General features: G+C 56.2%; 2 protein-coding genes across 4 annotated transcripts in view; one reads left to right on the forward strand and one right to left on the reverse strand.

Moving 5' to 3' along the window:
• The window catches only part of LOC102446898 (ankyrin repeat and fibronectin type-III domain-containing protein 1-like), a 368,753-nt gene that overhangs the window by 341,912 nt on the left and 3,923 nt on the right, over nucleotides 1-22,918 (reverse strand). The window contains exon 2 of the mRNA XM_089782195.1: nucleotides 19,141-19,183. The gene's annotated coding sequence lies outside the window, so the exon portion shown is untranslated. The remainder of the gene's footprint in view (nucleotides 1-19,140; nucleotides 19,184-22,918) is intronic.
• TEDC2 (tubulin epsilon and delta complex 2) lies at nucleotides 1,826-20,863 on the forward strand. Of its 3 annotated transcripts, none has more exons than XM_075899026.2 (11): nucleotides 1,826-1,983; nucleotides 4,491-4,589; nucleotides 7,081-7,136; nucleotides 7,526-8,186; nucleotides 11,395-11,448; nucleotides 12,550-12,634; nucleotides 13,174-13,282; nucleotides 13,520-13,621; nucleotides 14,151-14,365; nucleotides 15,442-15,544; nucleotides 20,124-20,863. In XM_075899026.2, the coding sequence occupies exons 1-11, from the start codon at nucleotides 1,958-1,960 to the stop codon at nucleotides 20,435-20,437; spliced, it is 1,824 nt and encodes a 607-aa protein (XP_075755141.2). In that variant the 5' UTR covers nucleotides 1,826-1,957; the 3' UTR covers nucleotides 20,438-20,863. The 3 variants fall into 3 exon arrangements, with proteins under 3 accessions (XP_075755141.2, XP_075755143.2, XP_075755145.2); XM_075899028.2 differs by having other exon boundaries at nucleotides 20,105-20,317; XM_075899030.2 differs by lacking the exon at nucleotides 20,124-20,863 and having other exon boundaries at nucleotides 15,442-15,705.

A 22,918-nucleotide genomic window follows, 5' to 3' on the forward strand; every position in this document is an offset into this window, starting at 1 on the left:
GTTACCTGTCTACACTGCCTTCTTGTGGAAGAGCTCTTGCGCAAGAGGGCTTATTCCTCGTGGGCAGAGGAATAACTCTTCCGGAAGAAGCCCTGTTTTCCAACGCTGGCCTGTAAATTTACTTGCGCAACAACGCACGTGCAGTGTAGACGCTCTGCAAATTTTTGCACAAGAACAGCTGTGTAGACGTAGCCATGGAGAAACTCCACCATGGGCCTAGAACTTAGTTACAAAGGGAAGCCAAAACATTTTTTAAAAGTGCACAGACATCAGATCCCATTTCCCAAACCATAAAACAGTAAAACCTAATGGACTGATCTAAACGTTACCCTACTCACAGAGGAGTGAAGAGTTGCTTCTTGGAGAGAGAGAGAGAGAGAGAGAGAGAGAGAGATGTCTGTCTCCCTCAGTAGCTGGAGGGAACCGCCCAGGGAAAAAGGAGGGAAAAAAACAAAAATTCTTTGTCCCAGTTTGAAAGTCCTACCTACATTCCTATTGACTGCCTGCCACCTGGTTTAGGTAAGGGACATAGTTAACCCTTAGTCCCCAGGATGCTGGCTAACCCTCATGATCATGACACCAGGAAACAGCGCTCTTGAGAAAAGAGGTAGCTGATAGCTGGCTCAACTTCATGAGGCACAGAGATCAAGGGAGCTACAAATGCCCGGTTTTGGCAACAAAAACCTTCCACCTCCACTAGGGACTTTTGTCTCGTCTCCCTGCCCCTTACCAGAGTGTACTAAAGCAGGGGTTTTCCTGAGTTTACTGAACTCCAGCATGTATCCCGCAATGTCCGGTTCGCCAGTCTGGCCAGAGCTTTGAACTCTGCTGCTCTGCACAAGTAAACAGATGTGCCCCTCCCAGCTCCAAACCCTGGGAACTTTAAAATCCATTTCCTGATGTCTGATTCCTTCTGCAGTGCTCCTCCTGGCGCCTTCCCCAAGACACAGAGGTGCTGTTGGGCCAGACTGGCAGCCCTGCACAGGGCTGGCAGAGCCACTGCTGATCCCAGGAGCTGCTAGCACTTCTGAGGCCACTTTCAGTCCCCGGCAGGGCTGCCGGCTCCCCCACGCGGAGGCCTGCCAGGGCTGCTCCCCAGGTATTGATTAAGTTACCTGGTAAGCATCACCTGTTAATGTGATGGTTACACATTCGCATCCCTACTCACTAGCACTTGGCACTCAGTGCTCTTCAGCCAGGTGAGCAGGAAAAGGCCTGGGAACTTCTCATTGTTCGTTTCCCGCTGGAGCAGCATGGAGAGCTCCCAGCGCGTGGGGCATGGCTAGGGTCACATGCCCCCCGCATGCAGCGGGCAGGAGACAGTGCATCCAATTGCTGGGGCCAGGGGGAGTTTGCTGAAATCTAGGCCAAGATGGCACCGGGCCTGGTGGACACAGGCAATGCCAGGGCCATGCCGTGCTGCCCTGCGGAGACCAAGCCTCTCAGATCTGTGGACGGAGCACAGGGCAAGGCAAGTTGTGAGCTGCAGACGCGCCCCCAGAACAAGGGTCCCCCCGGGCCCCACTAGGGACGCTGAAATGACCGGTCAGTGGGTCCCCGCAGAAAGTGGCAGAGGCAGCAGCACATGGGGGAGCTGCGTGTAACCCCGGCTAACTGGCTAACTCTTGACACTTCCACACTCGCAGTCCCGGCCCAGGACGGGATAGCTCCCCCAGCGACCACGGCCGGGGGCTAAGCTGAGCCCCGACACCCCCGGCCGGCTGACCCGCCCCAGCACATCACATGCTCAGCGTCCCGAGAACGAAAATCACCCTAACTAGGGAGCGCTGACCCGGCCTCGCCAATCCGGAGTCACTCCCCTACGTGCCTCATGTAGACGTGCCGGGGGCGGAGCCTCAGGCCCTGGCCCCGCCCGGCGGAGCGGCCCCGCGCAGCCGGGAAGGCGGGGCTGGCGGCGGCGGCAGTTTGCAGGAAGCCGAGTGTCCCGGCCCGCAGCATGCTGCCCGCCGGCCGGGCCTGCAGGTAGGGGCGAGCGCACCCCGTAGCCTGGTCCCGCTGCCGGCCCGGGGCAGCTGCGCGGGGAGGAGCTGGCCGGGGGTGCCCCGGGAGCGGTACAACGGGGTGGAGGTAGGGGGCTGGTAGGCGGGGGGGGGGGGGAGCTGGCCAGGGGTGCCCCGGGAGCAGTACAACGGGGTGGAGGTAGGGGGCTGGTAGGCGGGGGGAGCTGGCCGGGGGTGCCCCGGGAGCAGTACAACGGGGTGGAGGTAGGGGGCTGGTAGGCGGGGGGAGCTGGCCAGGGGTGCCCCGGGAGCAGTACAACGGGGTGGAGGTAGGGGGCTGGTAGGCAGGGGAGCTGGCCGGGGGTGCCCCGGGAGCAGTACAACGGGGTGGAGGTAGGGGGCTGGTAGGCGGGGGGGGAGCTGGCCAGGGGTGCCCCGGGAGCGGTACAACGGGGTGGAGGTAGGGGGCTGGTAGGCGGGGGGAGCTGGCCAGGGGTGCCCCGGGAGCAGTACAACGGGGTGGAGGTAGGGGGCTGGTAGGCAGGGGAGCTGGCCGGGGGTGCCCCGGGAGCAGTACAACGGGGTGGAGGTAGGGGGCTGGTAGGCAGGGGAGATGGCCAGTGGTGCCCCGGGAGCGGTACAACGGGATGGAGGTAGGGGGCTGGTAGGCAGGGGAGCTGGCCGGGGGTGCCCCGGGAGCGGTACAACGGGGTGGAGGTAGGGGGCTGGTAGGCAGGGGAGATGGCCGGGGGTGCCCCGGGAGCAGTACAACGGGGTGGAGGTAGGGGGCTGGTAGGCAGGGGAGCTGGCCGGGGGTGCCCCGGGAGCAGTACAACGGGGTGGAGGTAGGGGGCTGGTAGGCAGGGGAGCTGGCCGGGGGTGCCCCGGGAGCAGTACAACGGGGTGGAGGTAGGGGGCTGGTAGGCAGGGGAGCTGGCCGGGGGTGCCCCGGGAGCAGTACAACGGGGTGGAGGTAGGGGGCTGGTAGGCGGGGGGGGAGCTGGCCGGGGGTGCCCCGGGAGCGGTACAACGGGGTGGAGGTAGGGGCTGGTAGGCAGGAGCAGCTGGCCGAGTCCCCAAGGGAGAGCGATGTGGAGGTGAACTGGGACTTGTTCCAGGGCTGGGCTAGTGTAGATTGGATCAGGCTGGGGAGGTATTGCAGCTGCCAAGGAAGGGGACCTGTACCCCCAAGTGGGGCTGGGGAGAGGAAGGGGCCCTTGATCACGGCACTTCTTGCTTTACTGCCTGGCAGGTGCTTGCAGGGGAGGCTCATGCCCGCTCCCCCCACACTGGAAGGCTCATGGCAAAGGCCTTGCTCTGGTCTCCCTCCTCGGGGGTGCTGTCCCCAAGTGCTTCAATCCACGAGCCAGGCCTCAAAATGTGACTTGGACGGTTGGGGGGGCTTCTGCTTTCCACGGCTGCCCTCGGTCACGTTCACATTCCTCTGTGCACGCCGGGGATTAGAGGCTGCTGGAGGAGGAAAGCCAAGTCCACTCCAGGGCCTCCCCAGAGAAGAGGGTGGCTAGGGCGGAGGGGCTGTATTCTGCATATGGTGCTGGGGAGTCCTTTGTACCCAAAGAAGTAACCAGTCGGGCATGCTGGCGGAGCCTAATGCTGCAGCCCTTCCTCCCCCCTGCCTACCAGCCCTGCCTACCACCAGTTTCCCTCCGTGGAACAACAGGGAGTGGAGTGGAGAAGGGCTGCCTGACAGAAGCCTTAGAGGCAGTGTGCCTAGTGGTTACAGCAGTCACAAGGGTTGTGAGCCAGGACTCCTAGATTTTATTCCTGCTCTTTGCAGGGCCCTGAGGGATTCAGTGAGGTGCCAGAGTTCACCCACTACCTGGGAGGTTGAATTCATACTCCTAGGCTGTGTCTAGACGACGGAGTTTTGTCAGAAAAACAGCCATTTTTCCCAACAAAACTTGAGTTACGTCCACACTGCAAGTGCGTTTTTTGACAGCAAATCGAAAGAACAGAGGCTTTTTGGACAATTGTAATCCTCCTTCCACGAGGAAGAAGCCATCTGGCGGAAGAGCTCTTTCACAAAAAGGCGTGTGTGGATGGGGAGAAGGAGTTCTTTGAGAAGAGGGAAAAGCACAGGTGCCCTGCGGGCCGCTCCGTCCGTAGCAATCACTGCTTACACGTGAGAGCGCGCCCAGGCAGTCTGGCCGCTATCTTCTGAAAAAGCGCATGGCTTTTCCAATGCGCCTTAGCGGTGTGGATATGCTCTTGCACAAGATGTTTTTTTGGAAGATCTCTTCCGAAAAAAGCTGCTTGTGCAAGGAGCCTGCAGTCTAGACATAGCCTTACAGTCCTCTGTGAGGAGCAAAGCACTGGTGTTGCAGTTACAGCAATTGGTGTTTGTGTTCAAGCCACCGAAAGAGCTGCCCGTCCATGGTTTCCCTGGCTGCCATCGCTGGGGTGGCTGCAGAGGGGTGAAAATCTAGCCCTGTTGGTATGGCAGTGTGCAAGCACAGAGGCAACTGAGCTTGTGCAGCAAAAGGAAAACTGGACTCGTTTCCTTTCCAGGCTGGTTTCCGTGCTCAGTCAGGCCCTGGAAGACTGTGCTGAGCAAAAGAAGATGCTAGAGGACAATCTAACCCTGTGCCAGGCCCTCCTTGGAGACTGGTGAGTGGTCAGTGGGTGGCAAAAGCCGTCTGAAATCCGCTAAAGACACCTGCGTGGCTGACCGGGTGGGAGGGAGCACAGCCAGCCGCTAAAACTCCGGAGCCGGGGTTTATCCCCAGCTCTGCCACTGACTTTGCAGTAACCCCGTAGAGACCAGAGCCACAGACTAGCTGGCAGACAGTAGCTGGGAGGTAACCAATTGGGCAGCAGAGATAAACTGCAAATCCTGTACCAGGCCTGTTTTGCATCTTCAAAGTAGACACATCTGTGTGGCCTGTTCCCCTCTGCCCTGCTTGCAGGAGCAGTGTTGGGATCTGTGTTGCATGCTCCTCACTGGGAGGGGGCAAATGGTTTTCACCCCTTCCCTGGGTGAGAGGGGGCACACCATGAGCTCGGGGACAGCTCAGCTGCTACTGAAACCTGGCTTGGAGGGTCAGCTAAATGTGGAGCCCAAGCTGCTTTTCGGCGTCTCGGACAGCCTCCATCCCCCAGTGTCCATCCCTCAGAGCTTCTGCTGTCGTGTTTCACCAGTACAGAGCCTCTGTGGCCTCATGCTAATAGCTCTCCAGGTGCCCATGTGGGGGGGAGGGAAGTGGGCGCAAACCTACTTCTTTCCTTCGTGCCTGCCCTTCGGCGTCCAGCAGGGCGAGCGGGTGCAAGGCTTGTGCGTAGAAAGCCGGAGCCCTTGGGTCTGCCCTTCGGCGTCCGGCAGGGCGAGCGGGTGCAAGGCTTGTGCATAGAAAGCCGGTGCCCTTGGGTCTGCCCTTCGGCGTCCAGCAGGGCGAGCGGGTGCAAGGCTTGTGCGCAGAAAGCCGGTGCCCTTGGGTCTGCCCTTCGGCGTCTGGCAGGGCGAGCGGGTGCAAGGCTTGTGCGTAGAAAGCCGGTGCCCTTGGGTCTGCCCTTCGGCGTCCGGCAGGGCGAGCGGGTGCAAGGCTTGTGCATAGAAAGCCGGTGCCCTTGGGTCTGCCCTTCGGCGTCCAGCAGGGCGAGTGGGTGCAAGGCTTGTGCGCAGAAAGCCGGTGCCCTTGGGTCTGCCCTTTGGCGTCCGGCAGGGCGAGTGGGTGCAAGGCTTGTGCGCAGAAAGCCGGTGCCCTTGGGTCTGCCCTTTGGCGTCCGGCAGGGCGAGTGGGTGCAAGGCTTGTGCGCAGAAAGCCGGTGCCCTTGGGTCTGCCCTTTGGCGTCTGGCAGGGCGAGCGGGTGCAAGGCTTGTGCGTAGAAAGCCGGTGCCCTTGGGTCTGCCCTTTGGCGTCCGGCAGGGCGAGCGGGTGCAAGGCTTGTGCGCAGAAAGCCGGTGCCCTTGGGTCTGCCCTTTGGCGTCTGGCAGGGCGAGCGGGTGCAAGGCTTGTGCGCAGAAAGCCGGAGCCCTTGGGTCTGCCCTTCGGCGTCTGGCAGGGCGAGCGGGTGCAAGGCTTGTGCGCAGAAAGCCGGTGCCCTTGGGTCTGCCCTTTGGCGTCTGGCAGGGCGAGCGGGTGCAAGGCTTGTGCGCAGAAAGCCGGTGCCCTTGGGTCTGCCCTTCGGCGTCCAGCAGGGCGAGCAGGTGCAAGGCTTGTGCGCAGAAAGCCGGAGCCCTTGGGTCTGCCCTTTGGCGTCCGGCAGGGCGAGCGGGTGCAAGGCTTGTGCGCAGAAAGCCGGTGCCCTTGGGTCTGCCCTTTGGCGTCCGGCAGGGCGAGCGGGTGCAAGGCTTGTGCGCAGAAAGCCGGTGCCCTTGGGTCTGCCCTTTGGCGTCCGGCAGGGCGAGCGGGTGCAAGGCTTGTGCGCAGAAAGCCGGTGCCCTTGGGTCTGCCCTTTGGCGTCCGGCAGGGCGAGCGGGTGCAAGGCTTGTGCGCAGAAAGCCGGAGCCCTTGGGTCTGCCCTTTGGCGTCCGGCAGGGCGAGCGGGTGCAAGGCTTGTGCGCAGAAAGCCGGTGCCCTTGGGTCTGCCCTTTGGCGTCTGGCAGGGCGAGCGGGTGCAAGGCTTGTGCGCAGAAAGCTGGTGCGCCTGGTCTGCTCTTTCACAAGCTGCTTTTTTTTATTCAAAAAAATCCCCGGGATCCAGTGCTGCTTCCTGGCGCTGTGATTTCCCGTGGCTGGGCCCCACAGCCATGCGCTCCTCAGGCAGCCAACCAGAAACGCCTTTGAGTTGCTCCAGTTCTGCGCAGTCCCTGCGCCGGGGCTGGGCTTGTCTGGTTCCATGCCTGTGCTTTTTGTGCTGCTGAAGTGGTTGGCGGGCCTTGCTGGCCTGGATGAAGCGTTAGGCAGACCTCTGCCTCCCAGTTCATGGCCTGCGTCTTCCCCACTCCCAGCTCTCCAGTGACAGCTGCCTTCCTGTGGGGGGGCAGAGAAGGGAGGGATTGACAAATGGGGTGTGCGTGTGCTGGGCTGTCGGGTGCCCCCTGAAATTGTGCTGGCCAGGCCCTGCTCCAGGGCCAGGGGACTGGGACGAGGTAGCGCTGTTCACTGTGGCTGTGAGAGTACTGTGATATCCTGCCTGTGTTCTGGTTTCCTCTCCCCAGGAAGGTGCAAGCTCCTGAGAATCCAGCGCCAGAGGGAGGCCCAAAGAACGCCCAAGGTGAGCCTTTCCTTCTTGCCATCTCTGTGCTGTGGCCTTGCTTGGTCCGGCCGGGGCAGACCTCACCTGCTTCCCAAGAATCCCCTCTCCCCTGCTAACGGGGCCCAATTCTCTTCTGAGCCTCACTGCCCTCCGTGGATTCCCGCCGGAGTCACGCAGAACCTAGCCACAGGCTGAGCGGGAGGGTGGGTCACTGTGGAGAGAAGGAAGTCAGGAGACCCTGATGCGGCTGAGTCCAGGGAGAGCTACATTGCACAGGCAGAGACTGGAGCAGGGGCCTGAAAGTCCCTTTGCTTCCTTGCTAGAGGCGAGGAATCCAGAGGAGCGAGCCAGTGTGGGAGGAAGGGGCTTGGGCAGTATGGCTTCCTCATGCACCGTCTGCTTTGCAGAGCACGAGCCTTCACCCAAGGAACTGGAGGAGCTGGAGCTGCTGAACAGAGCCCTGGAGAAAGCGTTAAGAGTCCGGAAAAGCACCCTGCAAAGTCCCACAGAGGGCGTAGGTACTGCAAAAGGGGAAACATTGGCAGTGAAGAAACCTGCCACCAGCACTGCTACCACGCCGCAGCCACCCTTGTCTAAAGAGAGTGGCCCTACGCCTGTCCCGGTGGCACCTGTGTGCAAGAAGGCTGCCTCCTCCAAAAAACCTTCGGCTCATATGCTGAGAGCTCCCTACAGGACTGACCCTGTGAGAGCACCAAGCAGCCGGAGCTCCAGGGCTCCCAAGGCGGCTGGGAAGAACTCCGCTAAAGGGGCTGCCCCCCACCGCGTGAGGAAGACGGTATCAGCTGCCAGCGTGCGTCAGTCAGAGTTCTGTGCTGCCGCAAAGCTGTCTGGCGCGCCCAGACCCCCCCGGCCCCAGCAGCAGAGCGCTGTGTCCTTCGACGGCTCTGCTAATGGCCAGAACTTGGGAGCTGCCATCCAGCAGGGAGCTGATCCAGAGAATGATTGTCCTGGTTCCCCGGCAGAGACTCCAGTGGCACAGAGCCGTACGGCAGGAGAGGTCCCCGCAAGAAGCGCCATGGCCCGCACCTTTACCCTCCAGGAAAAGGGGTACGTTCGGGCAGCAGGCACCGGGAATGTGTGTGGTCAAACTCCGGCTCTCTTATCGACCCCTGCAGGGATGAGCTATTTCCCAGCAGTCACCGGGGCCTAGTTCTTTGTCTTTACTGCCTTTGTAGAATCCTAGAGCGCTAGAACCGAAAGAGACCTCGAGAGGTCATCGAGTCCAGTCCCCTGCCTTCACTGTGTCCTTGGTAATTATCGAGGAGGTCCCAACGTTTGGATGCTTAGAACGAGGCGTGGCAGGGGTCTGGGTTTGTAATTTGGATGGCTAATACCATCTCAAGCAGGATTTTTCCTACGTTGCCTAGCTGTACATTTCTGTTCCAGCTGGAAGCATTTTCCCATGGATTTGTGTCTATGGTGGAATTACCAGTATTGACATTTACTGATAAACAGCTAACCCATCCAAGCCTACCTATAACTTAACCAAACTGAATAAAAATAACTTATTGGAAAGATGTTTCTTAGCCCAGCTGTGACTATTTTGCAAAGTTTTTGCTTAGTAAAATTCCCTTGGATAAAACCTGTTTTATTTTAGAACCTCTCTTTTGTGACTGTTTTGAAAGCTTTTTTTTTTTTTTTACTCCCCCCTCTCCCCCCAATGGCTGCTCACTTAGCACAGCTGACCTAGATTAAATCCCAATGATGACTGATTCTGTTGATGCATTGCAAAAACATATGGCTAATAAAGAGCACCCTGACCTGTCCAGAGGTGTTTCTCCTTGGAATATGTTAGTGACCCCTACACTTGGGGAGAGTCTACCTGGATTTAACATCATTTGCCCATTGATTTCCCTAGAGTTGGGTTTGGCATAAGTAAAAATTGAATTTAGTTGATGATTAAGCTTTTCAAAAGTGCTTAAGTCCCATTGGAAGTCAAGTCACCTAGATGCTTTGGAAAACGTTGGCCAGTTAGAACACTGTCAAATAGCAGGTTGTCGTCACAACCAAATCAGAGCCCTGGTTTAATACAGTGATGCTCAGACTGAGGTTTGGGAGCTGCCGTTGGCTCTTTAATATGTCTCCTGCGGCTCTTCCCAGCATCTAATATTAAACACTGTGTGACTGTTCACTAATCCAAGTTAAGTCAGGGTGCTTTTACTAGGTTATCACCTAAGATTTGGTCAGTCATTTGCCTGTGATAGAGATATATGTATAAAAATAGTAAACGAAGCAATGAAGTCCCATGATTTTGGCTGTTTTAGGTAATGCTGATCGTAAGAACAGCCAGGCTGGGTCAGACAAAGGTCCATCTAGATCAGTGTCCTGTCTGCTGACAGCAGCCAATGCCGGGTGTCCCAGAGGGAGTGAACAAAACAGCTAATTATCAAGTGATCCATCCCCAGCTTCTTGCAGAGGCCAGATGCACCATCCCTGCTACTAGCCATCCATGGACCTAGCCATGAATGTATCCATTGTTCTTTGAACCCTGTCGTAGTCTTGGCCTTCACGGCATCCTCTGTCCACAGGGTGACTGCGTGTTGGGTGGGAAAATACTTCCCCCTTGTTTGTTTTTAAACCTGCTACCTAGTAATTTCATTTTGTGACCCCCCTAATTCTTGTGTTATGAGGAGAAAATAATACTATCTTCCCCACTTCCCCACACCAGTCATGGTTTCCTAGATCTGTCTTATCCCCCCCTTAGTGATCTCTTTTCCGTGCTGAAAAGTCCCAGTCTTACTCAGCTGTCCTTTGTGGCAGCCATTCCGTACCCCTCATCGTTTGTATTGCCCTTTTCTGAAACTTTTCCAATTCCGATATCTTCTTTTAGATACAGTGACCACATCTGCGCACAGTGTTCAATGCCTCTGTACAATGGGTTCATACAGAGGCAATGTCACGGTGGGGCGGGGGGGGGGGGTCTATTTCTTAACGATTCCCAAAATTCTGTTGTTGTTTTTTCTGGACTGTCACTGCACACTGAGTGGCTGCTTTCTCAGAGAGCTATTCACAATGACTCCAGGATCTCTTTAGTAATGGGTTCAGCTAAATTAGACCCTGCCGGTTTGTATGAATAGTTGTGGTTAGATTTTGCCATGTGCATTATTTCGCATTTATCAACATTGCATGTCATTGGCCATTTTGTTGCCCAGTCTCTCCCCCCTCCCCCCGCCCGTCGTCCCCTCGGCAGCGTGCCGGGTTCTCTGATCCTGGAACGTGTGTGGTCCATGTTGCTGGACCAGGGAGTCCCAGTTGACAGAGGTGCAACCTGTACTGAAGTTAGGCTCCCGGCTTGTAATTGCAGGGATTGTTTCTGGAGCAGTTAATTTGGCTTCTGAGCCCCAGAGGTGTGAGGATTGCTGCGGTAACACACGCCTGTACTGTTCCCGGGGCAGGGCCGCTCACACGGGACTGACGCCAGTTGGAAATGCGGAGTTGGGATTGCTGCTGCTGCCATAGCTTAGCTGCCCCTGTCTGCATGGAGGCCAGAGATAAGCCTGTTCACAGGGGACTGCAGTGTGCATAAGGAGACCTGATCACTGTTGCTGGGGGAACCAGAATTGGAATATGCCGATTAATGTAAATCTTCGTTACTGTGACACTGCAGCGCCTGCTGGGTGCGCGAGAGCTCAGAGAGCTGTAAACAGGCAGCCCAGGTTTTGCGAAGTAACTTGAGAGAGAAATTCAGCTCCCCATGAGGCAGGGGAGACACCGCGCCCCCATTTTCCTTCCACTTCCTGAGGTGTCCCTGAGGCTGCCTTGGAGCGGTGCCTTGGGGGCAGCTGGGATGCTGGTGGTTAGTGAGAGATTTCCCTGAGTCCATCCTGCATCAACCTGCCGTGGCCATCCCTTGAGCTGGGGCAGCCTTCCTCCTGCAGCTGCGGGTAAATGCGGCTTCCCCCCCTGTGCTCCCGCATGTGGGATGGGATCGCCCAGGGTTTGGACACACGCACAGAGCCTCTCCCCGTCAGCTGGCCACCCCGCCCCCCGACTCAGGGCCACAGACGGTCGTGGCTCGTCTTAGGCTGCTCAGTGCCCACTAGGGGCCCTCCTGGTCCCGTTCTGCCAGGCTTGCTGGAGGTGAGCGATGGGTCAAGTCGGGGTAGGCTGGTGCTGGCCAGCACGGTGTTGGGTTGATGCGTGGGGGGGCTCAGTCTCCAGCACTCAGCGCTACCCCATTGCAAATAGAGCATGGTTGCTGAGAACTGGGGGGCTGCTCCTTGGCACCTGTTACTCATGGCTCTCTTCTGTGCAGGTCTGTGCTGAGGCTCCCGCTTGCCTATCGGAAAGCCTACTCCAGGAATGGCAGGTAAAGCCATTGCGGCCGGCCTGCGCGGTGGTGGAGGGAGGGGCTGGGCTCTGCAGCGTTGGGGGGCATTGGCAGGACTGTGCGCAAAGCTGGGGGCTGCGAGTCAGACCCGAGGGACCATGGCAGAGCTGTGCCCAGGAGCTGGCATTGGCCTGCCTGTGGAATTCTAGCCACCGCCCCGGCCAAGGGCGCTAATGCTCACAAAATTCACCCCGACGTTTAAAAAATAAGAATTCCCGAAGAGCCCTGCGCTGTAGCCTGTGGAGACCTTTGCAGTGGCGCAAACGGGTTTGCAAATGCTCTGTGGTCGAAATTAGAGACCATCCCCAGCCAGACCAAGGGCGGATTTTCCACGTCCCGAACAGTGTGGCTGGGAGATCTCACCCAGTGGGCTCCGTTAACCGGTGGAACAGTCCAGGCTCAGCAGAAATCGGACTGGAAGCAGCAGAGTCCTGTCCCCTGTGAATCTATCATGCTCCATCTGAAAACTAGTGAGGCTGTTCCAGAACATCCCTCTGCGGGCGGCAGAACCCTTGTTATTTCCAGTCAGAATTCAGGGCTGGAGGACACGTGTCTGGTCCGGACACTGCGCCTCGTGAGAGATCTGTGCAGCGTCCCAAACAATTTCTCCTCTTCTCGGGAACTGGCACCTTCCAGATCTGTGGTGGGCAGCCTGTGGCTCGCGGCCTCTCTTGTGCCCTGGGCCCCCACGCTTCCTACATTCCCCGCCTCCCAACTCTGTCCCAGCACTTCCAGAGCCTGCAGATCCCTTGATTTCCTCCCTCCCTGCTCTTCCCCGAGCTGCAAATCAGCTGCTCGCGGCTGCTGGGCTCTGGGAGGGAGGGGAGAGATGGGCGGAGGGTGAATCGGCAGACCTGGGGTGCTCCAGAAGTGCAGGGCTCTGGTGTCCCAGCGCACGAGGTGAGGGGGAAGAGAGCCGCAGGTGGAACCCCAGGGGCCGCAGGCTGAATGGAAGAGCCCTCTTCCTGGCTCGGAAATCTTCCCTCTGAGGAGCTGGCGGCCCCAGGCGCTGGAATACTGTGGCGCAGGCGGGAAGCCGTGTTGCCCGTGGATCTGACTTTCCCTGTCTTGGCTTGGCAGGCTATGGGAGAAGTGTCATCTCAGCCAGAGTAGCCCCACCGCAGCTGCTGCGCAGAATGGCTTCCTAGAGCGAGTGCAGGCAACTGTATCCTTTCTGACCTCTGCTGCCCCTCTCAGCTGGTGGCCTGCAGCCGGATGGGCAACCTCTGCCACACATTGGAGAGGCCCCCAGGAGCTGTGGCTGTGGCAGTCTCACCCGGGGATGCAAAATCCCATTTTATTGGTTAATGCTACATTTAACTGGTTAACCGATTAAAAGCCAGGAGGGCAGAGGGGACCACTCCTGCCAGGGGGCGGGCGGGGGGCTCTGACAGCCCTGCACAGGGGTCCGGCAGGGATGGAGCAGCCCTCTGTCTGCAGCATCACCCGCTAAGGGCGATGCTTACTGGGTGTCCACTACGGAGAAGTTCCACTCCAGCAGCACGTGGGGCTGGGAGTGCAGACAGACCGAGCCTATTCGTAAACAGCCAGTTTTCTCTCCCTCGTCGCCTCCAGGCTCTGCAGTGTCAGCTTCTGTGCTGCTTGCCCTGCGTGGCTGTCCGGGGTCCTTAGGACCCCAGCGCAGGGGGGAGGGTGGGGACCAGAGGAAGGGATTTAAAGGAAACCTCCTTAAGCTGCTGTAAGTTTTGTTCCTCTGCACCAGCTCTGAGCCCTGCAGAGCTAGAAGAGGAGGTGACGGTCCTGCGCGATGCCCACTCTCTCCTGAGCCAGTCCCTGGAAGCTGAGAGCACAGGTAAGAAGTGCATGAACAGCAGCTCATGGTACTTCCCTGCCCGCCTGTGTCTTGCCAGGTGTACTCACCGCTGTGGGGTGATGGCCGGGCAGCTGACAGGTGCCTCTAGAGCAGGGCAGGGATCTGTTGCTGGCTGGCCTGGGGCGGGGAAGCGAATCGTGGATCACTGAATCGTGATATTTCTGCGGAACCTCCTGCCTCTGGGCCCACTCGCTTTTCCCGCTGCTTTTCCTCCAGGCCACTCGGCGTGGGAGCGAGAGTACGAATGTCTCCTGACCTTGGAAGGCCTGCAAGATGCAGCAGCCCAGTGCCTGCACAAGCTGCAGCTGCTGCGCACAGGTGAGGCCGAGATCTGCTGTGATGGGCAAGTGTCTAAACCGCCTGCCCTGCTGGAGCGAGTGCGCGGTGCTGGGGATTAGCCTGAGCCCCGTGGCGGTAAGAACGTTTCCAAGATGCAGCTGAGGGAGGGGAACTTATGGGGGGCGGTGTTAATGTTGCCAGTGGTTAAAGAGACTAGTCTAGCATTATGTATACGAGTTTGTTGCCATAAACTTGTGCATAATTCATGGCCAGGTCACAGTAAAAAGAGAATTTTGCGCTACAAAACTCGTCCTGCTGCAATGTGATCAGAAACCTCATTTATTAACACAAGCAGCCTTGCTTTTTAAGTTAGGCGAAGAGGAAGCTACATACCAAATGTGTGGGCCTGGCTCTTCCCGTTGGGGCGCTCTTGAACAGACCGACGCACAGACGGACGCACCCTAAAATATTGACACATGGGCTAGTCCACGGAACCCTAAATTTGCCCAAAGTTCTGGAAGAGCGAGGGGAGCTTGCTGATTCTATTTGCACCTTCCCACCCCGACAGCTGCAGCCGCCCAGATGGCTCTGCAGCCCGCAGCCTGTGGTTCCGGTGCGGGGCCCTCCCCTGCAGGCTGCACGCTGCTGCGAGGACGGAGGTGTGGGCAGATGGGCGTCCTAGCAAGGCCTCTCCTTTTCTACTCCACTGGCCGGGAGCTGAGGGACATGGCTGCCTTGAAACTGCGGGTAGCAATGCTGCGCCAGAAAATCAACATCCAGAAGGTAACTGGACAGAAAAAATGTGGGGTGGAGGGGCCAGCCGCAGAGTCAGTTCTAGCCTCGCTGGTCCCCAAGCCATGGGCTTTACTCTCCCACCCGTGTCCTGCCGCCCTCTCTCCTGTTTCCTGTTATCCTGGAGGTGCTGAGAGCAGTTCCCATGGGCGCCACGGGGGGGCAGCACAGCGCCAGGATTGGCATGGTCACACCAGCGCTAGCTTTGGTCGGGCAGCACCAGCAAACTTTTCAGGGGCTGCCCCAGCCCTCGTTCCCATGCCGGGGGGGCTGCCCCTCAGCAGCTGCTGTGTGTAGGGGTGTCCTGGGAGCCCACTAGGGCTGGAGGAGCATAACTGTTGACGTGGTTTTTAACCAATAAGCATCAGCATATTGGTGTCTGTTACGATTGGGAGCTGGCTTCCGCCCCGTGCTCCTGGCTCGGGATGAGTCTGCCGCGCAGGCACGTCTGGCTCCCTGGCCAGCGTGAGCTGGCTCCAGGTGTGCTCCGGCTCCTGGCTGGTAGCCCTGCTCCCTTATACCGCAGGGCCTGCCGCGGGGGTCCAGCTGACGGCTTAGACGGAACGGCTACGCGGCTGTTTCCCTGTCTGTGGCTCCGGGAGCCAGTCAAGTTTGAAATGAGTCTAGGGTGGGAAGCAGCTTCTGGGAGGCGCACGGACGCTGCCAGTTATGTTCCCTCCCCTGCCTCCCACCTGCTGTTTGCATGGCCTTGTCCGTGCCCTTTCCAGCGGCTCCAATGTTCCCAGCTGCCCCCCTGCTGCGGTGAGACAGAGGGGCAGGACTGGCCAGTACATTGTGGGGGTGTGGCAAGGGAGGAGGGCTGTGTGTTCCAGGCCCTAGCAGGTGTTGGGGGCAGCGGGAGCCGTGGGTTCCTGTCCAGCCCCTCTCCAAGGAACAGAGAATAGACACTTGGATAATGTTAAATCTGACCGAGGAACCTGCCCGTCAGCAGTGTGGCTGTCACCCCCCTTCCTTCCTGCCTGGAGTTTGCTGCACCAGATGGCCATGGGGCAGCCCTGGAACATACTCTGCCCTTCACTTGCTGCTCTGTTGTTGCTTCCACCCAGGTCTCAAGAGCCGAGCTCCTCTCCATTCTGGAATCCCGGCGCCCAGGGGAACCGCCCCCCTCCCTTCTGTACCGTGCCGTGTACACCCAGCTCTGTGAAGGAGGTGAGCGGTTCCCTGTGCTGATGAGCGACGAGCTGCCGGAGTGACCCTGCACCCAGGCTGCCGGCCGGCTCCACCCGTATAGAAATCAACTTTTGTGATAACTTTTCCGTGGCCCCCTTGTCAAACCAAACCATTAAATGTCATGCTGGTTTGTAACTCCATTCCTCTGACGCCATCCCGTCCTCATCAGGGAGCTGAGGGCGCTGAAGCACCACACCATGGGCAAAGCCTTCCCAGGGCCTTCCTATGAACAGTGAACCTTTTGCCTAGCTCACCTGCAGCTGGGACCCTGGCTGAGCCACAGGGGTGCTTGGGTGGAAGTGTCCGGGCGCTGCTGAGATGGGTCACTAGATGGTGCTCTCACCCCCTGCCCCAGTCCTGGATGATGCTGGAGGAGCTGTCTCTTGGAGACCTACCGACCTATGGCTCTTGTTCTAGGATCGGCAGTTTTAACTCCTGGTGCCCAGGGCAAGTTCCAGCATGGGCATTGCAGTCAGCCTCCCTAGCTCCCCTGCATTTAGAATTGGGTACTGCGGTGGTTTCCGTTTCTGTCTCTAAACGTGGGGGGGGGGGGGTTGCTGTGCTCGGAGTCAGTGCAACTCTCTAGAGAAGGGCGACACCTCCCCGGCTGTGAACGCTCTGTGATCCCACTGGACGAAAGGAGCTCGCATGTACAGTGTAGCACTGTCCTCACTTCCCAGACGGCCGTCCGGGCACACCCCAGCAGAATGCTCTCGTTGCTGTAGGGTGTCTTGCACTCCGAGAAGAATGACTGACTGCAGTGTCTTCTCTAGCACTGAAGAACTGTAGCAAAAATGAGCATATGGCGAATCAGTGGTTCTTAATACTGCTGTACCCATTGCTAGGCTACTCAAAGTTCACTCAAAATTAGGGTTGTTGATTAATTGCAGGTAAGTTTCTTGCAATTAATCCCATTTTAATTGCACTGTTAATCGACAGAATGCCAGTCGACACGTATGAAATGTTATAGGGTATTTTTCTGCATATATTGATTTCAGTTACCACACTATAGCGGGTATGTTGCTCACTATATTTTGATTGCAAATATTTGTACTGGGTGAACATAACAGTGTTTTCAGTTCACCTCATACAAGCACCATAGTGCAATTACTCTATCATGAAAGTGCAACTTACAAATTTCAATTATTTCTTGCTACGTCGCTGCACTCAAAACCAAAATGATGTCGAACTTTAGAGCCTACAAGCCCACGCTGTCCTATTTATTAGGCTAGTCACTGAGACAAACAAGTCTGTTGACATTTATGGGAGAAAATGCAGCCTGCTTGTTTACAGTGTCACCTGGAAGTGAGAACAGGCATTCGCATGGGACTCTTGTAGCTGGCGTTACAAGGCATTTACATGTCTGATATGCTAAACATTCATCTGTCCTTTCCTACTTCGGCCACATTCCAGGGGATGTGTTTCCATGCTGATGATGCTCATCAAAAAAGCGTGTTGAATATGTGACTGAACTGCGTGGAGAATTGTCTGTTTCCTACTGTTCTACCCGCATTCTGCCATCTCTGTCCTGTTGTAATGGCGTTGGATGATGACTCAGCACACGTGATTTAAGAACACCTTTGCTGCAGATTTGACAAAATGCCAAGAAGGTACCAATGGGAGATCCCTGAAGCTAGCTATAGCACTCAACCTTAGGGCCACCACAAAAAAAGAAAATCAACCATCTGCTGGCAGCCTCTGACTCAGATGATGAAAGCGAGTATGTATGGTTTGCATTGATTGGGATCATCATACAGCAGAACCCGTCAGTATGGACGCATGTCCTCGGGAATAGTGGCTGAAGCGTGAAGGGACGTATGAAAATTTTTTAGCGCATCCAGCACCTAAGTATCTTGCGATGCCAGCTATGCCAGCGCCACGTGAAGACTTGCTCTCACTGTCGCAGGGGCAGAACAAGAAGTGTGCAGCCTTGTATTTCAGATCTTACTGAAATGCATGCTCGCGGTCTACAATTTCTTTTAAAAGAAAGTTAACGTGGTTAAAAGATCACTGCACAGACAGATCTGAATAACATTCTTGGGTCCGTTTCAGAGCACAGCTGTTGAGCTGCTGATTCGTAACCATCCTTCCAGAGTCCCTTCAGTAGGCTAGAGTGCAGTAGGCAGGCCGGGGGTGGAGTCTGTTGAAATGTTTTCAGGAGAATTTGCAGAGATAATCCAGGCCGCCCTCGGAGACCAACTTCTGAGTTCAATTTCCCTTGATGAAGTGTAAACAGAGTGGGGTGGAAAGGTCCAGACTGAAAACTTCCTTACCAGTTCTCGAGCAGATTGATAGCCTCTTCGTAGCAGCAGAGACCTTCTCCCATGAAGGATAGGCACTGTATGTTGGTGCTTGGAAGTAAATCCCTATGCCCTAAGCACCCACTAGCCAATTGCGTTGATTAGAACAGGACCTGTAATTCAAGCCCTGCAAAGCTGCAGGTATGTGTAGCTGTGGATGTCAATGGGGAGAGCTGTGGATAATTTTTGAGGATGCGGATACAAATGTTGTAGCCGCACAGGGCTCTACATGTAACCAGTGAAATGGGTCATACATTGCCTTCTACAAACTGCAAAGAGATATAAAGCCCATGTGGCCCTGCAAGTTTTATCTCAATGTTCCTATTCCCTTTTGCTCTCTGAACCAACAGCCTGTAGCAATGAAACATTCCACGCGCACGGAACGCTAGCATCTACAAGCTAGCTCCATCACACTGTTAATCGTAACAAGATCCAGGTAAAGACCGGGGTGGGCAAAATACAGTCCATGGGTTTGATCCAGCCCTCTGCGCCTTAAGATCCAGCCTGTGCTTGCTGGGACCCTCAGTGCTGCAGCCTCCGACTGCTCAAAGCAGCTGGCTGCTGGGACACAGTACTTCAAGGATTGGGGTGGGGGTCGTACACAAAGTCCCCCCCCCCCGCCCCAGCATGTGGCACAGAGAGAGGCACGTGGCCCCAGCAGCTGGCTACTTTGAGTGGCCTGGGGCTATGGTGGGTAGGGAGCCTGCCTGGAGGGCTGCTGGCTGGAAGATGCCTAGGTAAGCGCCTCCCAGCCAGAGCCTTAATCTGCCCCTCCAGACCCTCCCCCAGCTCACCACCCAACCCACCTGCACCCCCTCTCCTGTTCTGCCCCGCATTACAACACCCTTCCTATATCCCTCCCCTAGGCCAGAATCCTCTCCAACACCCCTCAGACCCTACATCCCAATTCGCTGCCCCTGGCCAATGCTGATGTTCCCTCTAATCTTTTCCAGCCATGTGCAGAATAATTTTTTCTAGTGCACAGAGGCCTGTGTGAGTGCGCACCACCAGCAGAAACAAAAATCTACCTGAGGGCCCTCTGCTAATTAGCTGGGAGCTATTTGAATCTCTCCTGTGTGGCCGCACGAGCACAGTTTACAGAGGACACTAGTCACAATCCCTTTCGTCAACCAAATTCCCTCTCAGACCCCATATCCTCTCCTGCACCCCACTACCCTACCCCAAGCGCCCTTCTGCACCCTCTCCTGCCCCAGGCCCTCAAACCTTGTCCCAACCGCCGTCCTTCATAGAAAAGTGCCACTCTTGAGCACTTACCAACATCCTGAAGTGGTTCCCCATCAAGACGAATTGCTCACCCCTGCAAGAGACAGACAAATACAGTTGGTATCGATTCTTAACCCCCTGCCAACACAGCTCTGCATTTCAAGGGCTTTACTTTATCTAATGCAGCTTTGCTAACTGTTTTCAAGGCATGACCCTGTTCCCATTTCAGTACTTCTGTGGGATTTCCTGAATGGTGGATTTGGAGTCACTTAGCCTGCTGGCTCCCCGGTGTCACATATTGTGTCCGTTTGTTTCAGGGTCCTGGCCTGTCCTGTCTGGTGGGTTTCTGAAAACAGAGCCGGTGGCCACGGAGGCCTTAGCCCAGCAGCTCCAGCCCCCTTGTTTGGCCGGGTCTCGTAGGGGCGCTAGCCAGTCTCCAAAGACTCCTGTCCCCCTTAGGCCCTTGTACCTGTGGCTCGAAGGGCTAGCTCCCTCGGGGTTGAAGTATCAGTGATGCCAGCCATCAAAGGCCTGGCAATCAGCTCTTTGGTGCTGCTCAGATGTTAGCAGCCTGATGTCTTGGTAACTTGATGGATGCAGCCTTTGAAAAGGCAGCGCTCGTTTCCCCTAAGGCCCAGGCCTTGTGCACGGGACTGGCCAGGGCGGAGACTTGGGCCCTGATCCTCAAAGCCAGTAAGGGCTCTAACTTGGTGAAATCAGTCACGGGTCTGGGCCAAGTCGCCTGCCCGCAGAGCACGTCTGCGCAATGCTGCTATGACTCAGGCTGAGCCTTTTAGCTGAAAAGACAAAAGCCTCCGGGAAGCTCAGCTTCCGTGGTGAGCATCCTCCAGATCTGTTCAATGCGGGGGGGTTAGTTATTTTGGTACAGGGGTGGGCCGGTGGCCCCGTGCTCTGCACTTGGCTTTTAATAGAAGGAAAGACGTAAGGAAATGCAAGTGGGAGCCTTGCAAGTCTTTACCACACAATGTTCCCTTCTCTGCCTTTGTCTAATTAGCTCCAGTTGCCTTTTTCAGACGCTCCAAGCGGCGCAGCATCCAGCCCCTTCCCTGCGGCTCCTCCACAGCCCAACGTTGATTCTTTGCCCACCCGACGCCCCTTTCAAGGATCTCCAGGCGCTGTCCCCGCCTCTGCTACCAGGCACTGCGTATTTCGCGGATGGAAGAACGGGGCCTGGAGCAATTCAAGTGTTGCAGCAAGTCCGTGGATGAGCAGAGAGAGCCCCAATTGCCTGAGTCCCAGTGACACACTCCAACCGCTAGACCGTACTCCTGTGTGCCCAGGAGCTCTTCCTGCTGGGACCCACTCCAGGGCAGAGTGCTCAGCCTGATGGCTGTTTCCTGGGCGAAGCTCTGCCCCAGGGCAGGGACCCTGGGCTAGGCACAGCTGGCAGAGCACTGTCTAGATGAAGGTTTCTAACCACCCGGGAGGGAGGTTCTGGAATGGGCTCAAGGGGAGCAGCGGAAGCAACACAAGGGAAGGAAAAAGTTGTTAAAAAATGTAACGGCGTAACTGCTGAAAACCAGCGGCCAGCCATACCGCAGGCTCTGCAGTAGGGCGTCTCAATAAGCTTTATGCGGCAGAGCCCGCAGCAGGGCCTCCTGGACCGCCGACGATCCTGGCATTGAGGAGTCTTGCGCTTTCTGGCTCCTGCCTGTGCCTTGAGCATCAGTGTGATGCGGTGCGCAGGCGAGGCCTGGAGGGACAGCAGCAGCTGGAGTGGGTGTCCGAAAGGGCAAGCAGGGGTCAGGACTGAGAGCATCCCCTTAGGAATGGCTGGCCTGGCAGGGAGGGCAGGCCCTGAGGGGTGAGCTCCTGGGGCCAGATAGGGTGAGGCAATAGCTGATCTGTTTCACTAGTGTTAAAATACAACAGGTTACCCGGAAGCGGATGGAGTAAACAAGCTTCTGTATCACAGCTAGACCTTCTGCCTCAGCTCCCCCTCGGGACCGGGCAGCTCCGCCCTTTTACCTCAGCATGTGGATACTCTTGACCGTTACATCACCCGCTCAGCCCTCATCTGGTCATGTGAACACCCATCTAATGCATAATCAGAGCCATGTGATGGATAGAATTCTGCCCACCCCCGTTTACTGTTTCCAGCTTTGTAGTTGTTTTTTTCACATCACAATGCTCCTTGAATCGGCAGCCTACAAGAGGAAAAGGAGCTGTGGCCCTGCGTGTGAATTGCAGGGTGACCGGGGACGGGGAGGGGGCCAGCAGGACAGCATGGTTAGCACAAAGATCATTCATAAAAAGTTATAGCCTGGCTACAGCTGTAGCGTATCTACCCTGAGCAAGCAGAAAAGGAGGAATCAAAGTGAGTCTATACAGTAATTACTCGTTTAACATGTGCCCATTTAACACGTTTTCACAATAGTACGATTTTTTTAAGGGAACGTTTTCTGAATAACACGACCATCCCTCAAATAACACAAAAATAATCATGTGGCGGACTACTTTGCGCGGCGGTCTAAGTTGGTGAAAACAATGTTACGCATGAGCGGATAAATACATGTGTCCCAGCGCTCCTCCACTCACTCGCGTGTTTATCTTTGTGTTTTAACAATCCGCGGCGATTTGTGTTGCTAGTTTTCTTGTGTTGCTAGATATCTAATGTTGACGTTGACAACCCAGCACCAACAAAACATTGGACTTTGCCACCACCACCTGAAACGCAACCCCCACCTTTTTCATTATTTTAATGGGAAAATTGACCCCGCATAGCAGGTTTCTGCTGCCATGACTGGTTTTCGCAGTTAATATCCCAGTCAAACACTGATGGTTACTGGTCATAGCTTGAAAGCACATTCCAGAAGGGTGGTGCCAGAACACCTTGTTAAGAAGCACCTTGGTGCCCACAGATACCAGAGATACTGACCCAGGGTCCAACGCTGACAGCATGATGGAGAGATGTTTTGATCCACTGGGTGCAAGGTGATGGGCGGTATCTGGGTAAGTCAGAGGATGGCGCCCTGATAATCAGGCCCTATCACACCGCCCTTACGAGAGCTATCCCTCAGTGGGATGCCTTGACTGAGCAGTCTGCCCGTGTGAACGGTACATGGTGGGGCCCCGGGAGGTACCATGCCCATTCCACAGATCATCTGAAGGGCTGTCCGGGACGGCTACGCAGCACAGTACAAGCGTTTCCAAAGCAGCGCTAATGTGAGGGGCAAAGCTGCTTTTTGAATGGATGGAGATCCCATTTTGTCCACTAACATTTAAAAATAATGCCCCTCCCGTGAGTCACGCCAGTTCACTCCGCACATCACTTGGTATTTCCGACTAAAGCAGCAGCAGCACACTAATTGCATGCTCCCAGTGGATGACGCTGGTTCTGTCGATGCCCTCGCCCTCTAATGGATGCAGATGTGGCTCTGTCTGCAAAATGCTGCCGATTAGCTTTGTCATTTGCATTCTCATTCCATTGTGAGTTTGTAACACTGAAAATAAAATGAGCAGTTGCCACTTGCCCCATTCTTTCTCTGTTATTTTCATTGAGTGTTTGGTGACTGGTAGGCTCTGATATTGGGTTGCCAGACAACCAGAAAAAAAGATGTGATAGAAATGTAGCCGTGTTAGTCTGGGGTAGCTGAAGCAAAATGCAGGACAATGTAGCACTTTAAAGACTAACAAGATGGTTTATTAGATGATGAGCTTTCGTGGGCCAGACCCACTTCCTCAGATCAAAAAACCTGATCTGAGGAAGTGGGTCTGGCCCACGAAAGCTCATCATCTAATAAACCATCTTGTTAGTCTTTAAAGTGCTACATTGTCCTGCATTTTGCTTCAGAAAAAAAGACAAGAG

This window comes from Pelodiscus sinensis, chromosome 15 (assembly GCF_052426305.1).
Source record: "Pelodiscus sinensis isolate ZL-2025 chromosome 15, ASM5242630v1, whole genome shotgun sequence".
In the NCBI taxonomy this organism is placed as follows: domain Eukaryota; kingdom Metazoa; phylum Chordata; order Testudines; family Trionychidae; genus Pelodiscus; species Pelodiscus sinensis.

Coding starts and splice junctions, on each gene's coding strand:
- TEDC2 (XM_075899026.2), top strand. CDS start 1,958: ATGCTGCCCGCCGGCCGGGCCTGCAG. Junction 4,590..7,080: donor CAGGCCCTCCTTGGAGACTG/GTGAGTGGTCAG, acceptor TCCTCTCCCCAG/GAAGGTGCAAGCTCCTGAGA. Junction 11,449..12,549: donor GCCTACTCCAGGAATGGCAG/GTAAAGCCATTG, acceptor TTGGCTTGGCAG/GCTATGGGAGAAGTGTCATC.